Genomic DNA, 18,994 nt, shown 5'->3' with positions numbered 1-18,994 from the left:
ATGACATGACATAGATCTATTCTGTACTACTAACAATAAGATGACATGACATACATCTGTTCTCTATTCTCTACTATGACATAGATCTATTCTGTACTACTAACAATAAGATGACATGACATAGATCTATTCTCTATTACTAACAATAAGATGACATGACATACATCTGTTCTCTATTCTCTACTACTAACAATAAGATGACATGACATAGATCTATTCTGTACTACTAACAATAAGATGACATGACATAGATCTATTCTCTACTACTAACAATAAGATGACATGACATACATCTGTTCTCTATTCTCTACTACTAACAATAAGATGACATGACATAGATCTATTCTCTATTACTAACAATAAGATGACATGACATACATCTGTTCTCTATTCTCTACTACTAACAATAAGATGACATGACATAGATCTATTCTGTACTACTAACAATAAGATGCATGACATTACTGCCACTTTTCCTTTCCTGTGTTCTGCCTAGACTCCAACACGAAAGCTTAAACATGTTAAAATGAGCCCTGTTCTGAACCAGCAGGCAGACGGCCAACCCGGAGTGCAAGACCAAGCCTCCATTAGGTTTAAAGCCAACTCTGTGCTCTCCTCCCCTTGCCAGGGCAGACGGGCTGGGAGTCACAGGCTCCAGACTAATTAATAGGAGAGAGAGAAAGAGAGAGAGACCCAGAGTCTCTCAGAGCATTCACAGTCAAACCCACTGACACCCAGATCAGATCACAGCAAAATCCCAGTCTACTAGAACAGAGCAATACTCAGTCATGAGGCATCAAAGACAAAGGAACTGAATAATATTAAGAAATGCTATAGATGGAAGGAAAGTAATGTGGAAACCTACCAAAAAACTATTAGGCAACAACAAATTCAATCCCTTCTAGACAACTTCCTGGACAAAACATTTCACTATAATAGTGAAGGTGTAAACTTGCCAGTAGAAAACCTAAACAGAATATTTGACCTCTATCAAACCAAAAAATATCAAACCAAAGAAAAATAACAATGACAAACGGTTTGATGAAGAATACAAAAACCTAAGAAAGAAGTGTAGAAACCTGCCCAACCAAAAACATAGAGACCCAGAAAACCTGAGTCTACGCCGTCACTATGGTGAATCACTAAAACAATACAGAAATACACTACGGAAAAAGAAGGAACAGCACATCAGAGATCAGCTCAACGTAATTGAAGAATCCATAGACTAATCACTTCTGGTAGAATCGGAACACACAAACACAAACACGAAGAGTTATCTATCCAAAATGGAGATGTATGGGGGGTAAAGCACTTCTCCAATCTTTCTGGCTTTATAACATAGAACAAAAACATATACACATCTTAGAATCAACTATTAAAGACCAGAACCCACTGTTTTCTCCAATTACCTTGAATGAACTACAGGACAAAATACAACCCCTCCAACCCAAAAAGGCCTGTGGTGATGATGGTATCCTTAATGAAATGATTAACTATACAGACAACAAATTCCATTTGGCTAAACATATACTCATTAACATCATCCTGAATCATATCCTCAATGAAATGAGAAATTATACAGAGTTTATATTTAGACAATTGGAATTTGTTGTCTGATATCATCCTCAGCTCTGGCATCTTCCCCAATATTTGGAACCAAGGACTGATCACCCCAATTCACAAAAGTAGACCAATTTGACACCAATAACTACCGTGGGATATGCGTCAACAGCAACCTTGGGGAAATCCTCTGCATTATCATTAACAGCAGACTCGTACATTTCCTCGGCAAAAACAATGTACTGAGAAAATGTCCAATTGGCTTTTTACCAAAGTATCATACAACAGACCACGTATTCACCCTGCACACTAATTGACAAACAAACCAAAACAAAGGCAAAGTCTTCTCATTCTTTGTTGATTTCAAAAAAGCATTTGAATCAATTTGACATGAGGGTTTGCTATACAAATTGACATGAGGGTTTGCTATACAATTTGACATGAGGGTTTGCTATACAATTTGACATGAGGGTTTGCTATACAATTTGACATGAGGGTTTGCTATACAATTTGACATGAGGGTTTGCTATACAATTTGACATGAGGGTTTGCTATACAAATTGACATGAGGGTTTGCTATACAAATTGACATGGTTTGCTATACAATTTGACATGGTTTGCTATACAATTTGACATGAGGGTTTGCTATACAATTTGACATGAGGGTTTGCTATACAATTTGACATGAGGGTTTGGTATACAATTTGACATGAGGGTTTGGTATACAATTTGACATGAGGGTTTGCTATACAATTTGACATGAGGGTTTGCTATACAATTTGACATGAGGGTTTGGTATACAATTTGACATGAGGGTTTGCTATACAATTTGACATGAGGGTTTGCTATACAAATTGACATGAGGGTTTGCTATACAATTTGACATGAGGGTTTGCTATACAAATTGACATGAGGGTTTGCTATACAAATTGACATGAGGGTTTGCTATACAATTTGACATGAGGGTTTGCTATACAATTTGACATGAGGGTTTGCTATACAATTTGACATGAGGGTTTGCTATACAAATTGACATGAGGGTTTGCTATACAATTTGACATGAGGGTTTGCTATACAATTTGACATGAGGGTTTGCTATACAAATTGACATGAGGGTTTGCTATACAAATTGACATGAGGGTTTGCTATACAAATTGACATGAGGGTTTGCTATACAAATTAATGGAAAGTGGTGGTGGTGAAAAACATACATTCTAAAATCCATGTACATGTGTGCAGTTAAAATTGGCAAAGACACACTTCTTCCCACAGGGCCGTGGGATGCAGCTTAAGCCTCACCATCTTCAACATATATAAAATGCGCAACAGGCATTCACCTCCATTGAAATGCTCACTTACGAGCCCTTAACCAACAATGCAGTTTAAAAAATGCCCCCCCCCCAAAAAAAATAAATAAATAAATAAATAAAAGGAAACAATAATTAAAGAGCAGCAGTAAAATAACAATAGCGGGGCTGTATACTGGTGGTACTGGTACAGAATCAATGTGCGGAGGCACCGGTTAGTTGAGGTAATTGAGGTCATATGGACATGTAGGTAGAGTTAAAGTGACTATGCATAGATAACAGAGTAGTAGCAGCATATTGGTGGGGGGGGTCAATGCAAATAGTCTGGGTAGCCATTTGATTAGCTGTTTAGAAACCTCTTGGACCTAGACTTGTATCATATAAAATCAACGAGGGGGCACTGGAACAGTCTGCAGCACCCGGCCTCACTCTACAACAATCTGAAGTCAAACGTCTACCGTTTCTGGAGAACCTTCCGTTTCCCCAAACTCTGTCAAGAGGACACAGTTTCATTAGAGGAATCGGTCCCTTCATCTGAGCTGCTCTATTAAATATGGAGATAGATTAACATCTGGTATTGATGGAAAACCTCCTGAAGTAGTTTGGGATGAGCTCGGACCAGTTATTCTTCAATCACTTAATATCGCTTTTGAAAAAGGACAAATCCACAGAGACATCGACGCAGCTACGATATCCCCTAAGAAAGGAAAAGACCTCACAAATTGTGCCAATTTTCAGTCAATCAGTTTAAATCGGAACAGAAATGAAGATGTATGCCCACGTTCTAGTCCCGGGCTTAGAGAAAGTTATTACCAAGCTCATACATCCAAACCAAACAGGGTTTATTAAGACCAGGCTCTAGTCCCGCGTTTAGAGAAAGTTATTACCAAGCTCATACATCCAGACCAAACAGGGTTTATTAAGACCAGGTTCTAGTCCCGGGCTCAGAGAAAGTTATTACCAAGCTCATACATCCAAACCAAACAGGGTTTATTAAGGGTCGTCAGGCAGCCGATAGGGCGCCGCCGCCTGTTCCGTGTGGTTGTCGAGGATTCCCGTCTGGATACCCCGTCTGCTGTGTCATCATTAGATGCAGAGAAAGCCTTGGACCGCTTAGAGTGGGAATATTTGTGTCTTGTTCTTGAACCTTTTTGGTTTTGGGGTTAGATTTATACACGTGATCTGCACCATGTTTATGAATCCTTCAATTAAATCTACAGGCACGACCCATTCACCATACAACCAGGATGTATATCTAGACACGACCCATTCTAACCCATTCACCATACAACCAGGATGTATATCTAGACACAACCCATTCTAACCCATTCACCATACAACCAGGATGTATATCTAGACACGACCCATTCTAACCCATTCACCATACAACCAGGATGTATATCTAGACACGACCCATTCTAACCCATTCACCATACAACCAGGATGTATATCTAGACACGACCCATTCTAACCCATTCACCATACAACCAGGATGTATATCTAGACACGACCCATTCTAACCCATTCACCATACAACCAGGATGTATATCTAGACACGACCCATTCTAATCCATTCACCATACAACCAGGATGTATATTCTAATCCATTCACCATACAACCAGGATGTATATCTAGACACGACCCATTCTAATCCATTCACCATACAACCAGGATGTATATCTAGACACGACCCATTCTAACCCATTCACCATACAACCAGGATGTATATCTAGACACGACCCATTCTAACCCATTCACCATACAACCAGGATGTATATCTAGACACGACCCATTCACCATACAACCACGATGTATATCTAGACACGACCCATTCACCATACAACCAGGATGTATATCTAGACACGACCCATTCACCATACAACCAGGATGTGTATCTACAGACACAACCCATTCACCATACAACCAGGATGTATATCTAGACACGACCCATTCACCATACAACCAGGATGTGTATCTACAGACACGACCCATTCTAACCCATTCACCATACAACCATGATGTATATCTAGACACGACCCATTCACCATACAACCAGGATGTGTATCTACAGACACGACCCATTCAAACCCATTCACCATACAACCAGGATGTATATCTAGACACGACCCATTCACCATACAACCAGGATGTATATCTAGACACGACCCATTCACCATACAACCAGGATGTATATCTAGACACGACCCATTCACCATACAACCAGGATGTATATCTAGACACGACCCATTCACCATACAACCAGGATGTATATCTACAGACACGACCCATTCAAACCCATTCACCATACAACCAGGATGTATATCTAGACACGACCCATTCACCATACAACCAGGATGTATATCTAGACACGACCCATTCACCATACAACCAGGATGTATATCTAGACACGACCCATTCACCATACAACCAGGATGTGTATCTACAGACACAACCCATTCACCATACAACCAGGATGTATATCTAGACACGACCCATTCACCATACAACCAGGATGTGTATCTACAGACACGACCCATTCTAACCCATTCACCATACAACCAGGATGTATATCTAGACACAACCCATTCACCATACAACCAGGATGTATATCTAGACACGACCCATTCTAACCCATTCACCATACAACCAGGAAGTATATCTAGACACGACCAATTCTAATCCATTCACCATACAACCAGGATGTGTATCTACAGACACGACCCATTCTAACCCATTCACCATACAACCAGGATGTATATCTAGACACAACCCATTCTAACCCATTCACCATACAACCAGGATGTATATCTAGACACGACCCATTCTAATCCATTCACCATACAACCAGGATGTATATCTAGACACGACCCATTCTAACCCATTCACCATACAACCAGGATGTATATCTAGACACGACCCATTCTAACCCATTCACCATACAACCAGGATGTATATCTAGACACGACCCATTCACCATACAACCACGATGTATATCTAGACACGACCCATTCACCATACAACCAGGATGTATATCTAGACACGACCCATTCACCATACAACCAGGATGTGTATCTACAGACACAACCCATTCACCATACAACCAGGATGTATATCTAGACACGACCCATTCACCATACAACCACAATGTATATCTAGACACGACCCATTCTAACCCATTCACCATACAACCAGGATGTATATCTAGACACGACCCATTCTAACCCATTCACCATACAACCAGGATGTATATCTAGACACGACCCATTCACCATACAACCAGGATGTGTATCTACAGACACGACCCATTCTAACCCATTCACCATACAACCATGATGTATATCTAGACACGACCCATTCACCATACAACCAGGATGTGTATCTACAGACACGACCCATTCAAACCCATTCACCATACAACCAGGATGTATATCTAGACACGACCCATTCACCATACAACCAGGATGTATATCTAGACACGACCCATTCACCATACAACCAGGATGTATATCTAGACACGACCCATTCACCATACAACCAGGATGTATATCTAGACACGACCCATTCACCATACAACCAGGATGTATATCTACAGACACGACCCATTCAAACCCATTCACCATACAACCAGGATGTATATCTAGACACGACCCATTCACCATACAACCAGGATGTATATCTAGACACGACCCATTCACCATACAACCAGGATGTGTATCTACAGACACAACCCATTCACCATACAACCAGGATGTATATCTAGACACGACCCATTCACCATACAACCAGGATGTGTATCTACAGACACGACCCATTCTAACCCATTCACCATACAACCAGGATGTATATCTAGACACAACCCATTCTAACCCATTCACCATACAACCAGGATGTATATCTAGACACGACCCATTCTAATCCATTCACCATACAACCAGGATGTATATCTAGACACGACCCATTCTAACCCATTCACCATACAACCAGGATGTATATCTAGACACGACCCCCTCTATCACTTCACTAGGTGCTCAGAAAGACACCCCCCTCTATCACTTCACTAGGTGCTCAGAAAGACACCCCCCTCTATCACTTCACTAGCTGCTCAGAAAGATGCACCCCCCCACACACCACAGAATCATTGTAATCCTATGTCCCACACCACAGAAACAGAATCATTGTAATCCTATGTCCCACAGATCTATAATCCTTGTTACCATGGTAATCCTCAGTGGGTCTAGGTAATGGAGAGAGTGCTGAGATCAATGCAGAGAGAGCAGAGAGCTACAGTAACATCAGATGTTCTGAGTCCAGGGAGATAAGGCACTATGGAAGACAGCTGGATCAGTCCTTACCAGAGCTGGCCACTGGATGTGCTTGTCTTTAGTCCCCTGGGGGTTCTCCACCAGCAGGGTGCCCTCTCTCCTCTTGGCCCATACCAGCTGCTGCTCCAGAAGGAACACCTGGAAGTCCTCGTACACTTTCACCCACTCACGCTTCTCCCACTCCAGGTCATCAAACTCCACGTACACCTGGGAGGAGAGAGGAGAGGGGGTGAGTTCATGGGTGTACACAGAGAGGGTGTGTGTGTGTGTGTACACAGAGGGATAACAACCCATTCTGCAGTTGGTTGTTTCACATGACCTTTCCCACCACGGACGAGAGGTCAGTAGACTGACAGAGTTTGAGATAGTGTTAACGTTTTCATATTGAAAAGAGGATACAATCAAGTCCATAAACGTCAACTCCAGCTTTCAATACAACTAGTAGATATTACTGTCTAAACCCTCAGACAGACAGCGTTCAATACAACTAGTAGATATTACTGTCTAAACCCCCAGACAGACAGCGTTCAATACAACTAGTAGATATTACTGTCTAAACCCTCAGACAGACAGCGTTCAATACAACTAGTAGATATTACTGTCTAAACCCTCAGACAGACAGCGTTCAATACAACTAGTAGATATTACTGTCTAAACCCCCAGACAGCGTTCAATACAACTAGTAGATATTACTGTCTAAACCCCCAGACAGACAGCGTTCAATACAACTAGTAGATATTACTGTCTAAACCCTCAGACAGACAGCGTTCAATACAACTAGTAGATATTACTGTCTAAACCCCCAGACAGACAGCGTTCAATACAACTAGTAGATATTACTGTCTAAACCCTCAGACAGACAGCGTTCAATACAACTAGTAGATATTACTGTCTAAACCCCCAGACAGACAGCGTTCAATACAACTAGTAGATATTACTGTCTAAACCCTCAGACAGACAGCGTTCAATACAACTAGTAGATATTACTGTCTAAACCCTCAGACAGCGTTCAATACAACTAGTAGATATTACTGTCTAAACCCTCAGACAGACAGCGTTCAATACAACTAGTAGATATTACTGTCTAAACCCTCAGACAGACAGCGTTCAATACAACTAGTAGATATTACTGTCTAAACCCTCAGACAGACAGCGTTCAATACAACTAGTAGATATTACTGTCTAAACCCCCAGACAGACAGCGTTCAATACAACTAGTAGATATTACTGTCTAAACCCCCCGACAGCGTTCAATACAACTAGTAGATATTACTGTCTAAACCCTCAGACAGACAGCGTTCAATACAACTAGTAGATATTACTGTCTAAACCCTCAGACAGACAGCGTTCAATACAACTAGTAGATATTACTGTCTAAACCCTCAGACAGACAGCGTTCAATACAACTAGTAGATATTACTGTCTAAACCCTCAGACAGCGTTCAATACAACTAGTAGATATTACTGTCTAAACCCTCAGACAGACAGCATTCAATACAACTAGTAGATATTACTGTCTAAACCCTCAGACAGACAGCGTTCAATACAACTAGTAGATATTACTGTCTAAACCCTCAGACAGACAGCGTTCAATACAACTAGTAGATATTACTGTCTAAACCCCCAGACAGACAGCGTTCAATACAACTAGTAGATATTACTGTCTAAACCCCCCGACAGCGTTCAATACAACTAGTAGATATTACTGTCTAAACCCTCAGACAGACAGCGTTCAATACAACTAGTAGATATTACTGTCTAAACCCTCAGACAGACAGCGTTCAATACAACTAGTAGATATTACTGTCTAAACCCTCAGACAGACAGTGTTCAATACAACTAGTAGATATTACTGTCTAAACCCTCAGACAGCGTTCAATACAACTAGTAGATATTACTGTCTAAACCCTCAGACAGACAGCATTCAATACAACTAGTAGATATTACTGTCTAAACCCTCAGACAGACAGCGTTCAATACAACTAGTAGATATTACTGTCTAAACCCTCAGACAGACAGCGTTCAATACAACTAGTAGATATTACTGTCTAAACCCCCAGACAGACAACGTTCAATACAACTAGTAGATATTACTGTCTAAACCCTCAGACAGCGTTCAATACAACTAGTAGATATTACTGTCTAAACCCTCAGACAGACAGCGTTCAATACAACTAGTAGATATTACTGTCTAAACCCTCAGACAGCGTTCAATACAACTAGTAGATATTACTGTCTAAACCCCCAGACAGCGTTCAATACAACTAGTAGATATTACTGATAAAACCCTCAGACAGCGTTCAATACAACTAGTAGATATTACTGTCTAAACCCTCAGACAGACAGCATTCAATACAACTAGTAGATATTACTGTCTAAACCCTCAGACAGACAGCGTTCAATACAACTAGTAGATATTACTGTCTAAACCCCCAGACAGACAACGTTCAATACAACTAGTAGATATTACTGTCTAAACCCTCAGACAGACAGCGTTCAATACAACTAGTAGATATTACTGTCTAAACCCTCAGACAGACAGCGTTCAATACAACTAGTAGATATTACTGTCTAAACCCCCAGACAGACAGCGTTCAATACAACTAGTAGATATTACTGTCTAAACCCCCAGACAGACAGCGTTCAATACAACTAGTAGATATTACTGTCTAAACCCTCAGACAGACAGCGTTCAATACAACTAGTAGATATTACTGTCTAAACCCTCAGACAGCGTTCAATACAACTAGTAGATATTACTGTCTAAACCCTCAGACAGACAGCGTTCAATACAACTAGTAGATATTACTGTCTAAACCCTCAGACAGACAGCGTTCAATACAACTAGTAGATATTACTGTCTAAACCCTCAGACAGACAGCGTTCAATACAACTAGTAGATATTACTGTCTAAACCCCCAGACAGACAGCGTTCAATACAACTAGTAGATATTACTGTCTAAACCCTCAGACAGACAGCGTTCAATACAACTAGTAGATATTACTGTCTAAACCCTCAGACAGACAGCGTTCAATACAACTAGTAGATATTACTGTCTAAACCCTCAGACAGCGTTCAATACAACTAGTAGATATTACTGTCTAAACCCCCAGACAGACAGCGTTCAATACAACTAGTAGATATTACTGTCTAAACCCTCAGACAGACAGCATTCAATACAACTAGTAAATATTACTGTCTAAACCCCCAGACAGCGTTCAATACAACTAGTAGATATTACTGTCTAAACCCCCAGACAGACAACGTTCAATACAACTAGTAGATATTACTGTCTAAACCCTCAGACAGCGTTCAATACAACTAGTAGATATTACTGTCTAAACCCTCAGACAGACAGCGTTCAATACAACTAGTAGATATTACTGTCTAAACCCTCAGACAGCGTTCAATACAACTAGTACATATTACTGTCTAAACCCCCAGACAGACAGCGTTCAATACAACTAGTAGATATTACTGTCTAAACCCTCAGACAGACAGCATTCAATACAACTAGTAGATATTACTGTCTAAACCCCCAGACAGCGTTCAATACAACTAGTAGATATTACTGTCTAAACCCTCAGACAGCGTTCAATACAACTAGTAGATATTACTGTCTAAACCCCCAGACAGCGTTCAATACAACTAGTAGATATTACTGATAAAACCCCCAGACAGACAGCGTTCAATACAACTAGTAGATATTACTGTCTAAACCCTCAGACAGACAGCGTTCAATACAACTAGTAGATATTACTGATAAAACCCCCAGACAGACAGCTTTCAATACAACTAGTAGATATTACTGTCTAAACCCTCAGACAGACAGCGTTCAATACAACTAGTAGATATTACTGTCTAAACCCCCAGACAGCGTTCAATACAACTAGTAGATATTACTGTCTAAACCCCCAGACAGCGTTCAATACAACTAGTAGATATTACTGTCTAAACCCTCAGACAGACAGCGTTCAATACAACTAGTAGATATTACTGTCTAAACCCCCAGACAGCGTTCAATACAACTAGTAGATATTACTGTCTAAACCCTCAGACAGACAGCGTTCAATACAACTAGTAGATATTACTGTCTAAACCCCCAGACAGCGTTCAATACAACTAGTAGATATTACTGATAAAACCCCCAGACAGCGTTCAATACAACTAGTAGATATTACTGATAAAACCCCCAGACAGACAGCGTTCAATACAACTAGTAGATATTACTGTCTAAACCCTCAGACAGCATTCAATACAACTAGTAGATATTACTGTCTAAACCCTCAGACAGACAGCATTCAATACAACTAGTAGATATTACTGTCTAAACCCTCAGACAGCGTTCAATACAACTAGTAGATATTACTGTCTAAACCCTCAGACAGCGTTCAATACAACTAGTAGATATTACTGTCTAAACCCTCAGACAGACAGCGTTCAATACAACTAGTAGATATTACTGTCTAAACCCTCAGACAGACAGCGTTCAATACAACTAGTAGATATTACTGTCTAAACCCTCAGACAGACAGCGTTCAATACAACTAGTAGATATTACTGTCTAAACCCCCAGACAGACAGCGTTCAATACAACTAGTAGATATTACTGTCTAAACCCTCAGACAGACAGCGTTCAATACAACTAGTAGATATTACTGTCTAAACCCTCAGACAGACAGCGTTCAATACAACTAGTAGATATTACTGTCTAAACCCTCAGACAGCGTTCAATACAACTAGTAGATATTACTGTCTAAACCCTCAGACAGACAGCGTTCAATACAACTAGTAGATATTACTGTCTAAACCCTCAGACAGCGTTCAATACAACTAGTACATATTACTGTCTAAACCCCCAGACAGACAGCGTTCAATACAACTAGTAGATATTACTGTCTAAACCCTCAGACAGACAGCATTCAATACAACTAGTAGATATTACTGTCTAAACCCCCAGACAGCGTTCAATACAACTAGTAGATATTACTGTCTAAACCCTCAGACAGCGTTCAATACAACTAGTAGATATTACTGTCTAAACCCCCAGACAGCGTTCAATACAACTAGTAGATATTACTGATAAAACCCCCAGACAGACAGCGTTCAATACAACTAGTAGATATTACTGTCTAAACCCTCAGACAGACAGCGTTCAATACAACTAGTAGATATTACTGATAAAACCCCCAGACAGACAGCTTTCAATACAACTAGTAGATATTACTGTCTAAACCCTCAGACAGACAGCGTTCAATACAACTAGTAGATATTACTGTCTAAACCCCCAGACAGCGTTCAATACAACTAGTAGATATTACTGTCTAAACCCCCAGACAGCGTTCAATACAACTAGTAGATATTACTGTCTAAACCCTCAGACAGACAGCGTTCAATACAACTAGTAGATATTACTGTCTAAACCCCCAGACAGCGTTCAATACAACTAGTAGATATTACTGTCTAAACCCTCACAGACAGCGTTCAATACAACTAGTAGATATTACTGTCTAAACCCCCAGACAGCGTTCAATACAACTAGTAGATATTACTGATAAAACCCCCAGACAGACAGCGTTCAATACAACTAGTAGATATTACTGTCTAAACCCTCAGACAGCATTCAATACAACTAGTAGATATTACTGTCTAAACCCTCAGACAGACAGCATTCAATACAACTAGTAGATATTACTGTCTAAACCCTCAGACAGCGTTCAATACAACTAGTAGATATTACTGTCTAAACCCTCAGACAGACAGCGTTCAATACAACTAGTAGATATTACTGTCTAAACCCTCAGACAGACAGCGTTCAATACAACTAGTAGATATTACTGTCTAAACCCCCAGACAGACAGCGTTCAATACAACTAGTAGATATTACTGTCTAAACCCTCAGACAGACAGCGTTCAATACAACTAGTAGATATTACTGTCTAAACCCCCAGACAGCGTTCAATACAACTAGTAGATATTACTGATAAAACCCCCAGACAGACAGCGTTCAATACAACTAGTAGATATTACTGTCTAAACCCCCAGACAGCGTTCAATACAACTAGTAGATATTACTGTCTAAACCCTCAGACAGCGTTCAATACAACTAGTAGATATTACTGTCTAAACCCTCAGACAGACAGCGTTCAATACAACTAGTAGATATTACTGTCTAAACCCTCAGACAGACAGCGTTCAATACAACTAGTAGATATTACTGTCTAAACCCCCAGACAGACAGCGTTCAATACAACTAGTAGATATTACTGATAAAACCCCCAGACAGACAGCGTTCAATACAACTAGTAGATATTACTGTCTAAACCCCCAGACAGACAGCATTCAATACAACTAGTAGATATTACTGTCTAAACCCCCAGACAGACAGCGTTCAATACAACCAGTAGATATTACTGTCTAAACCCTCAGACAGCGTTCAATACAACTAGTAGATATTACTGATAAAACCCTCAGACAGCATTCAATACAACTAGTAGATATTACTGTCTAAACCCTCAGACAGACAGCGGTCAATACAACTAGTAGATATTACTGTCTAAACCCCCAGACAGCGTTCAATACAACTAGTAGATATTACTGATAAAACCCTCAGACAGACAGCATTCAATACAACTAGTAGATATTACTGTCTAAACCCTCAGACAGACAGCGTTCAATACAACTAGTAGATATTACTGTCTAAACCCTCAGACAGACAGCGTTCAATACAACTAGTAGATATTACTGTCTAAACCCTCAGACAGACAGCGTTCAATACAACTAGTAGATATTACTGTCTAAACCCTCAGACAGCGTTCAATACAACTAGTAGATATTACTGTCTAAACCCCCAGACAGACAACGTTCAATACAACTAGTAGATATTACTGTCTAAACCCTCAGACAGACAGCGTTCAATACAACTAGTAGATATTACTGTCTAAACCCTCAGACAGACAGCGTTCAATACAACTAGTAGATATTACTGATAAAACCCTCAGACAGACAGCGTTCAATACAACTAGTAGATATTACTGTCTAAACCCCCAGACAGACAACGTTCAATACAACTAGTAGATATTACTGTCTAAACCCTCAGACAGACAGCGTTCAATACAACTAGTAGATATTACTGTCTAAACCCCCAGACAGACAGCGTTCAATACAACTAGTAGATATTACTGATAAAACCCCCAGACAGACAGCGTTCAATACAACTAGTAGATATTACTGTCTAAACCCCCAGACAGACAGCGTTCAATACAACTAGTAGATATTACTGATAAAACCCTCAGACAGACAGCATTCAATACAACTAGTAGATATTACTGTCTAAACCCTCAGACAGACAGCATTCAATACAACTAGTAGATATTACTGTCTAAACCCTCAGACAGCGTTCAATACAACTAGTAGATATTACTGATAAAACCCTCAGACAGACAGCATTCAATACAACTAGTAGATATTACTGTCTAAACCCTCAGACAGACAGCATTCAATACAACTAGTAGATATTACTGTCTAAACCCTCAGACAGCGTTCAATACAACTAGTAGATATTACTGTCTAAACCCTCAGACAGACAGCGTTCAATACAACTAGTAGATATTACTGTCTAAACCCTCAGACAGCGTTCAATACAACTAGTAGATATTACTGTCTAAACCCCCAGACAGACAACGTTCAATACAACTAGTAGATATTACTGTCTAAACCCTCAGACAGACAGCGTTCAATACAACTAGTAGATATTACTGTCTAAACCCTCAGACAGACAGCGTTCAATACAACTAGTAGATATTACTGTCTAAACCCTCAGACAGACAGCGTTCAATACAACTAGTAGATATTACTGTCTAAACCCTCAGACAGCGTTCAATACAACTAGTAGATATTACTGTCTAAACCCTCAGACAGACAGCGTTCAATACAACTAGTAGATATTACTGTCTAAACCCTCAGACAGCGTTCAATACAACTAGTAGATATTACTGATAAAACCCCCAGACAGACAGCGTTCAATACAACTAGTAGATATTACTGTCTAAACCCTCAGACAGACAGCGTTCAATACAACTAGTAGATATTACTGATAAAACCCTCAGACAGACAGCGTTCAATACAACTAGTAGATATTACTGTCTAAACCCTCAGACAGCGTTCAATACAACTAGTAGATATTACTGATAAAACCCCCAGACAGACAGCGTTCAATACAACTAGTAGATATTACTGTCTAAACCCTCAGACAGACAGCGTTCAATACAACTAGTACATATTACTGTCTAAACCCTCAGACAGACAGCGTTCAATACAACTAGTAGATATTACTGTCTAAACCCTCACAGACAGCGTTCAATACAACTAGTAGATATTACTGTCTAAACCCTCAGACAGACACCGTTCAATACAACTAGTAGATATTACTGTCTAAACCCCCAGACAGCATTCAATACAACTAGTAGATATTACTGTCTAAACCCCCAGACAGCGTTCAATACAACTAGTAGATATTACTGTCAAAACCCTCAGACAGACAGCGTTCAATACAACTAGTAGATATTACTGTCTAAACCCTCAGACAGCGTTCAATACAACTAGTAGATATTACTGTCTAAACCCCCAGACAGCGTTCAATACAACTAGTAGATATTACTGTCGAAACCCCCAGACAGACAGCGTTCAATACAACTAGTAGATATTACTGTCTAAACCCTCAGACAGACAGCGTTCAATACAACTAGTAGATATTACTGATAAAACCCTCAGACAGACAGCGTTCAATACAACTAGTAGATATTACTGTCTAAACCCTCAGACAGACAGCGTTCAATACAACTAGTAGATATTACTGTCTAAACCCTCAGACAGCTTTCAATACAACTAGTAGATATTACTGTCTAAACCCTCAGACAGACAGCGTTCAATACAACTAGTAGATATTACTGTCTAAACCCTCAGACAGACAGCGTTCAATACAACTAGTAGATATTACTGTCTAAACCCTCAGACAGACAGCGTTCAATACAACTAGTAGATATTACTGTCTAAACCCTCAGACAGACAGCGTTCAATACAACTAGTAGATATTACTGTCTAAACCCTCAGACAGACAGCGTTCAATACAACTAGTAGATATTACTGTCTAAACCCTCAGACAGACAGCGTTCAATACAACTAGTAGATATTACTGTCTAAACCCTCAGACAGCGTTCAATACAACTAGTAGATATTACTGTCTAAACCCTCAGACAGCGTTCAATACAACTAGTAGATATTACTGTCTAAACCCTCAGACAGACAGCGTTCAATACAACTAGTAGATATTACTGTCTAAACCCTCAGACAGACAGCGTTCAATACAACTAGTAGATATTACTGTCTAAACCCTCAGACAGACAGCGTTCAATACAACTAGTAGATATTACTGTCTAAACCCTCAGACAGACAGCGTTCAATACAACTAGTAGATATTACTGTCTAAACCCCCAGACAGACAGCGTTCAATACAACTAGTAGATATTACTGTCTAAACCCTCAGACAGACAGCGTTCAATACAACTAGTAGATATTACTGTCTAAACCCTCAGACAGACAGCGTTCAATACAACTAGTAGATATTACTGATAAAACCCCCAGACAGACAGCATTCAATACAACTAGTAGATGGGGTCATTTATCTACTGACCCAGAGTCAGATGGTGTCCTTTATCTGACTCTGGGTCAGTAGATAAAGGAGCCCATCTGACTCTGGGTCAGTAGATAAAGGAGCCCATCTGACTCTGGGTCAGTAGATAAAGGAGCCCATCTGACTCTGGGTCAGTAGATAAAGGAGCCCATCTGACTCTGGGTCAGTAGATAAAGGAGCCCATCTGACTCTGGGTCAGTAGATAAAGGAGCCCATCTGACTCTGGGTCAGTAGATAAAGGAGCCCATCTGACTCTGGGTCAGTAGATAAAGGAGCCCATCTGACTCTGGGTCAGTAGATAAAGGAGCCCATCTGACTCTGGGTCAGTAGATAAAGGAGCCCATCTGACTCTGGGTCAGTAGATAAAGGAGCCCATCTGACTCTGGGTCAGTAGATAAAGGAGCCCATCTGACTCTGGGTCAGTAGATAAAGGAGACCATCTGACTCTGGGTCAGTAGATAAAGGAGCCCATCTGACTCTGGGTCAGTAGATAAAGGAGCCCATCTGACTCTGGGTCAGTAGATAAAGGAGACCATCTGACTCTGGGTCAGTAGATAAAGGAGACCATCTGACTCGGGGTCATTAGATAAAGGAGACCATCTGACTCGGGCCACTCTGACCATCACATAAGACTGTTGACCTCTCTGCTATTGAACTGCTATAACCCTTTGAGACAGAGACAACAAATCACTTACATGAAGTACTGTTTGGTAGACATGAAAACAAGATACAGGACTAAATGTTCAACCTGAAATAACTGCTATGATCAATGTCTGTGACCTCCACCAGCATAGTGACAACATGCCATGCTACCCCGGAGGCCTGCTGTCCACGGCTAGGATAGAGCCACTAGTTAAAAGGCCCTGGTTTTAGTGACAACATGCCATGCTACCCTGAGGCCTGCTGTCCACGGCTAGGATAGAGCCACTAGTTAAAAGGCCCTGGTTTTAGTGACAACATGCCATGCTACCCTTGAGGCCTGCTGTCCACGGCTAGGATAGAGCCACTAGTTAAAAGGCCCTGGTTTTAGTGACAACATGCCATGCTACCCTTGAGGCCTGCTGTCCACGGCTAGGATAGAGCCACTAGTTAAAGACCCAGGCTTTAGTGACCTCTAATTCTAGCTTCTCTGGGTTTGATGCCAGGTACTATGTGATCAGACGAGGTGATAAATAACTAGCAATAAGTTAGCCTACCCAGCAGCACGAGTCCACTTGGTTGTTCTCTCACAGCAACACCACACTGACAGGGAAAAGAACAGCCTGACAGAGAAGCATTGAGAGAGTGCCAATAGCTGGAGTGCCAATACACTCCCCCCCTCCCACCTCCCGTGCTCTCACCCTCCCTCTCCATTCAATTCAAGGGGCTTTATTGGCATGGGAAACATATGTTTACATTGCCAGAGCAAGTGAAATAAACAAAAGTTAAATAAACAATTACAAATCAACCGTAAACATTACACTCACACAAGACATTTCAAATGTCATATTATGTCTATATACAGTGTTGCAATAAACAAATATGAGTTGTATTTACAATGGTGTTTGTTCTTCACTGGTTGCCCTTTTCTTGTGGCAACAGGTCACGAATCTTGCTGCTGTGATTCCACACTGTGGTATTTCACCCAGTAGATATGTGAGTTTATCAAAATTGGATATGTTTTCTAATTCTTTGAGGATCTGTGTAATCTGAGGGAAATATGTGTCTCTAATATGGTCATACATTGGGCAGGAGGTTAGGAAGTGCAGCTCGGTTTCCACCTCCTTTTGTGGGCAGTGTGCACATAGCCTGTCTCAATAGCAAGGCTATGCTCACTGAGTCTGTACATAGTCAAAGCTTTCCTTATGTTTGGGTCAGTCACAGTAGTCAGGTATTCTGCCACTGTGTACTCTCTGTTTAGGGCCAAATAGCATTATAGTTTGCTCTGTTGTTTGGTTAATTCTTACCAATGTGTTGTCATGTCTTTCCTATCATTAAATTGAAGACTTAGTTTTATCAACGATTCTTTGTAATTAGTATTACGCGATCAAACTGATTAATCATGTAACTGTAATTAACTAGGAAGTCGGGGCACCAAGGAAAATATTCAGATTACAAAGTTATAATTTCCCA

The 18,994-nt window shown here is 40.4% G+C and overlaps 1 protein-coding gene across 9 annotated transcripts in view; it reads right to left on the bottom strand.

The window, feature by feature from the left end:
• The window catches only part of LOC110512159 (probable JmjC domain-containing histone demethylation protein 2C), a 268,260-nt gene that overhangs the window by 206,403 nt on the left and 42,863 nt on the right, over window positions 1-18,994 (bottom strand). For all 9 annotated transcript variants that reach the window (XM_036959745.1, XM_036959751.1, XM_036959750.1 and 6 more), the window contains exon 2: window positions 7,221-7,397. In XM_036959745.1, the coding sequence (XP_036815640.1) occupies window positions 7,221-7,397 (177 nt within the window). The remainder of the gene's footprint in view (window positions 1-7,220; window positions 7,398-18,994) is intronic.

Source organism: Oncorhynchus mykiss, chromosome 23, assembly GCF_013265735.2.
Source record: "Oncorhynchus mykiss isolate Arlee chromosome 23, USDA_OmykA_1.1, whole genome shotgun sequence".
In the NCBI taxonomy this organism is placed as follows: domain Eukaryota; kingdom Metazoa; phylum Chordata; class Actinopteri; order Salmoniformes; family Salmonidae; genus Oncorhynchus; species Oncorhynchus mykiss.
Note: the sequence above shows the minus strand (reverse complement) of the source record. Positions and strands in the feature narration are given on the sequence as shown.